The 3,525-nt window shown below is 35.4% G+C and overlaps 1 protein-coding gene across 1 annotated transcript; it reads left to right on the top strand.

Annotated features, from left to right (window-relative positions):
- Positions 1-540: 540 nt before the first annotated feature.
- LOC107859872 (thaumatin-like protein 1) lies at positions 541-2,415 on the top strand. The gene is made up of 3 exons (XM_016705017.2): positions 541-1,042; positions 1,291-1,954; positions 2,030-2,415. Exons 1-3 carry the CDS (start codon positions 973-975, stop codon positions 2,292-2,294), a joined length of 999 nt encoding a protein of 332 aa, XP_016560503.2. The 5' UTR covers positions 541-972; the 3' UTR covers positions 2,295-2,415.
- The last annotated feature ends 1,110 nt before the right edge of the window (positions 2,416-3,525 follow it).

Raw genomic sequence — 3,525 nt, 5'->3', positions numbered from 1 at the left:
TCCTTTTCTATGTCCCATCCACTTTCCTTTTAGCTGTCAAGTAAAAATTCTAAAAAGAAATAACGTCTTTTTTTGTGTTCCCCCTCAAAATATAATTAGCTTGTAGAAGTACTGTTAATCTCTTTAAGGACATATAGTTCATAATTTGGTTTTCAGTATGCTAAAATATTTTAATCTTCAAGTAGTAGTCAATAACATAGTTGCAAACATAGTAAATGATCTGCTATAGAGCCTTTACTACTAGAAATATAATTGCTCTCTAGTTCGGGACTTCAAATGAACCCGTAGTCATGGAGAAACACTGGCCTGATGAAACTCTTATCTAAGAGTTTTTTTAACTGTTCTTTCAATTCCTTAAGCTTAGCTGGAGCCGTTCGGTAAGGTGGAATAGAGATAGGCTGGGTATCTGAAAAAAGATCTATTCCGAAGTTATGTAACTGTATCCGATCCTACGAACAAACAATTAAAATATTCTAGATCATTTGTGGCAAAGTATTTGGCTAATTAACTTAACTTTATATGTATTTGCAAGGGTATAATTAACAAGGTCACTAAAATGCATTCCAATTGGTGAAAAAAACAAGTCCTCGCCACCACGCACCAACACCATCAACCACCCCGCTGTTTATATATACAACTCTATTTCTTTATCTTTCTAAGATTCTTTCTCACACACCCTCATTTCACTGTATCACCCACCCCTCTTAATTTCTCAATTTATAGTGCCTCGAAGCTTCATTTAGGAATTCGTTTATTTATGGCCTTGCTGTAATTTTCTCGAGTGCTCATTCCTTGTGCATTTCATTCTAGTTGCTACACCATTTCCTATTATATCGTATTAGTACTACTTATACCCGCCACCAACCGAGAATCCGTTATCACCATAAGTCCATAACCATTGGCTCTGCTTTCTCCTTAGCTAATTAATCAAGATAATTGTTCAAAACTAAAGATACAGAGACATTACCAATTATGAGAATCTCCATGGCTATCTCCACTTCTCTCATTATTCAGAGCCTTCTTTTGCTCACCTTCTGTCAAGGTAACCAATGAATGCGCTTTCTAAAATAGAAAAAAATTGAGATTACTAGGTAGGAATCGATCCAACCCTCACTAATGAGCGTAGCTAACCGATTGAGCTACTGAAAGGAGTGCTCTGTTTTTTGAATTTTCCTTCTCCATAAAAACCCAGTCTTTATTCAAAGAATTGTTATGAAATTTTCATTTACTATACATCTTACATTGGTTTTTAATTCATTAATTTGATGTTTCTCATTTTTGCTTATGAAGGTATATTGGGGGCTACATTTACATTTGTGAACAAGTGTGACCACACTGTATGGCCTGGGATTCTAGGCACACCAAAACTGGACAGCACCGGTTTCGAGCTAACCAAAGACACTTCTCGTTCATTTCAAGCTCCGACCGGTTGGTCAGGCCGGTTCTGGGGTCGAACCGGCTGCAATTTCGACGATTCAGGGACCGGTTCATGTGCTACAGCCGATTGCGGTTCGGGTCAAATGGAGTGCAACGGCGGTGGCGCCGCAACTCCGGCGACACTAGCAGAGTTCACACTCGGGTCGGGTTCACAGGATTTCTATGACGTCAGCTTAGTAGACGGGTACAATTTACCTATGATGGTGGATGTGAGTGGCGGGTCGGGTCCTTGTGCGTCGACGGGTTGCAACGTGGACTTGAACCAAAAGTGTCCGACGGAGCTGAGGGTGGAGGGCGGCGGAGCGTGTAAGAGCGCGTGTGATGCTTTTAAGACTCCACAGTACTGTTGTGCAGGTGCTTATGCTTCGCCGGCGACGTGCTCGCCGTCGGTGTACTCGCAGATGTTTAAGTCGGCGTGTCCAAAATCGTATAGCTATGCATACGATGATGCGACAAGTACATTCACATGTTCTAATGCCAATTACATCATCACATTTTGTCCCTCCTCTCTACCCAGGTAAATGCGAAATGCATTTTATCTTATTAATATTAGAAAAACTATAGTAACTTATATTTTCTCCTTTATGTGCAGCAAAAGTGCTTCAAGATCAAACGGATCAACAGATGAGTCAGGTTCAGGGTCACTTCCAAGTTATGAGTCGGGATCAGATTCTGGGTCACTTCCTGATTCTGAATCAGGGTCAGGGTCGATGAGTCAAACAATGCTAGCCGATGGATCTTGGTTAGCAAGTTTGGCTACAGGGAGCTCAGCTAGTACTCGACCTTCAAGGGTTATTCAATTCACAACGCTAATGATGGCTTTTGTACTTTTTATAGGTTTAGTTTTGAAATTATAGAGTTTATAATTACTACTTTAAATTTCATTGAGTAGAGTTAGATAAGATTGTTAATTGTTAAATTAAGAAAAAGAAAGATCAAACGAATGGATAAAGCACCAACGTGCTACCTTTTGTTAAACGATTCCACCAATAACATATTCATGAACTTCATCCTTTTTCTTTTTTCTGTTTTAATTAATAAATAGTATTAGGCATGAAAATGACTGGATGTTCCTTTCTCTATGCTTTAGAGCCAAACAAAAGATCAGAAATCATATTTAATGGAAGAAGACACAAACAATTATGACGAAAAAGATTGAGAATGAAACAAGTCTTATTATGATTTACATACTGCGACAATAGGAAATTTCTATATGGTACTAGATACTTCATAAATTCTTTTTTTTTTTTTTTTTCTGAAAAAAAAAAGGGACCATATAATTTGCAACTTTTTCTTATACAAAATACTCTGTGTAGACCTATCCTTTTCCCAAAAGTCCAAAAAAGATTAGAGAAACTAGTTTTGGTGCTCTTCATGATATTTTCCTAAAGGTCAAAATGTAATAAGTACTCATTTGCTCTCTCATTGGTTCATTATTACTTAAATATCAATGTGCTTGTACCATGATCGGGACTCCACTTGAACCTACAGCTAGTAAAATGCGTATTTATTGAAATATAATTTTCCCTCTATAAAACAAATAATTAATTAAGTAAGTAATCAATTCTATATTAAATACTATTGTATATTCTGATTCTTACTTGACTACGAGATCAATTGGTGCAAAAAAGTAATTCACAGGTAACGCATCAAGCATTATACACTGCGTTCCCTTTTATCTAATAGTTCAAGTAATTACTTACTAAACTTATATTATACCGATAAATGAAAATTACTTGAGTATATAATTGCTCAAAAAATTAATTTGATAAAATCAAATTAAAGTTTAATGTCGATCAATGAAATTTAACTAAAATAATAATTTAATTTACGGAATGAGCATTTTGACAAAATTGTAAATTGTAATAAAGAAGGGGTTATTTTATACTTTTACACTTTATACAAATGAAATATTAGAGAATGCATGTTTGTAACTTTGTATTGTGGTGTATCGTAATTATTGTCATTGGTGAGAAAAGTATTAATTCCTTCGTTCGTTTTTAATTGTAACAAATTTTTTAATTATATTTTTATTTTTACTTATTATTTTTGACATATTAAAAAGAAAAAAAATTATTCTATTTTTAG

This window comes from Capsicum annuum, chromosome 2 (genome assembly GCF_002878395.1).
Source record: "Capsicum annuum cultivar UCD-10X-F1 chromosome 2, UCD10Xv1.1, whole genome shotgun sequence".
NCBI lineage: Eukaryota > Viridiplantae > Streptophyta > Magnoliopsida > Solanales > Solanaceae > Capsicum > Capsicum annuum.
The sequence above is the reverse complement of the archived record's forward strand: the minus strand, read 5'-3'. Positions and strand labels throughout refer to the sequence as shown.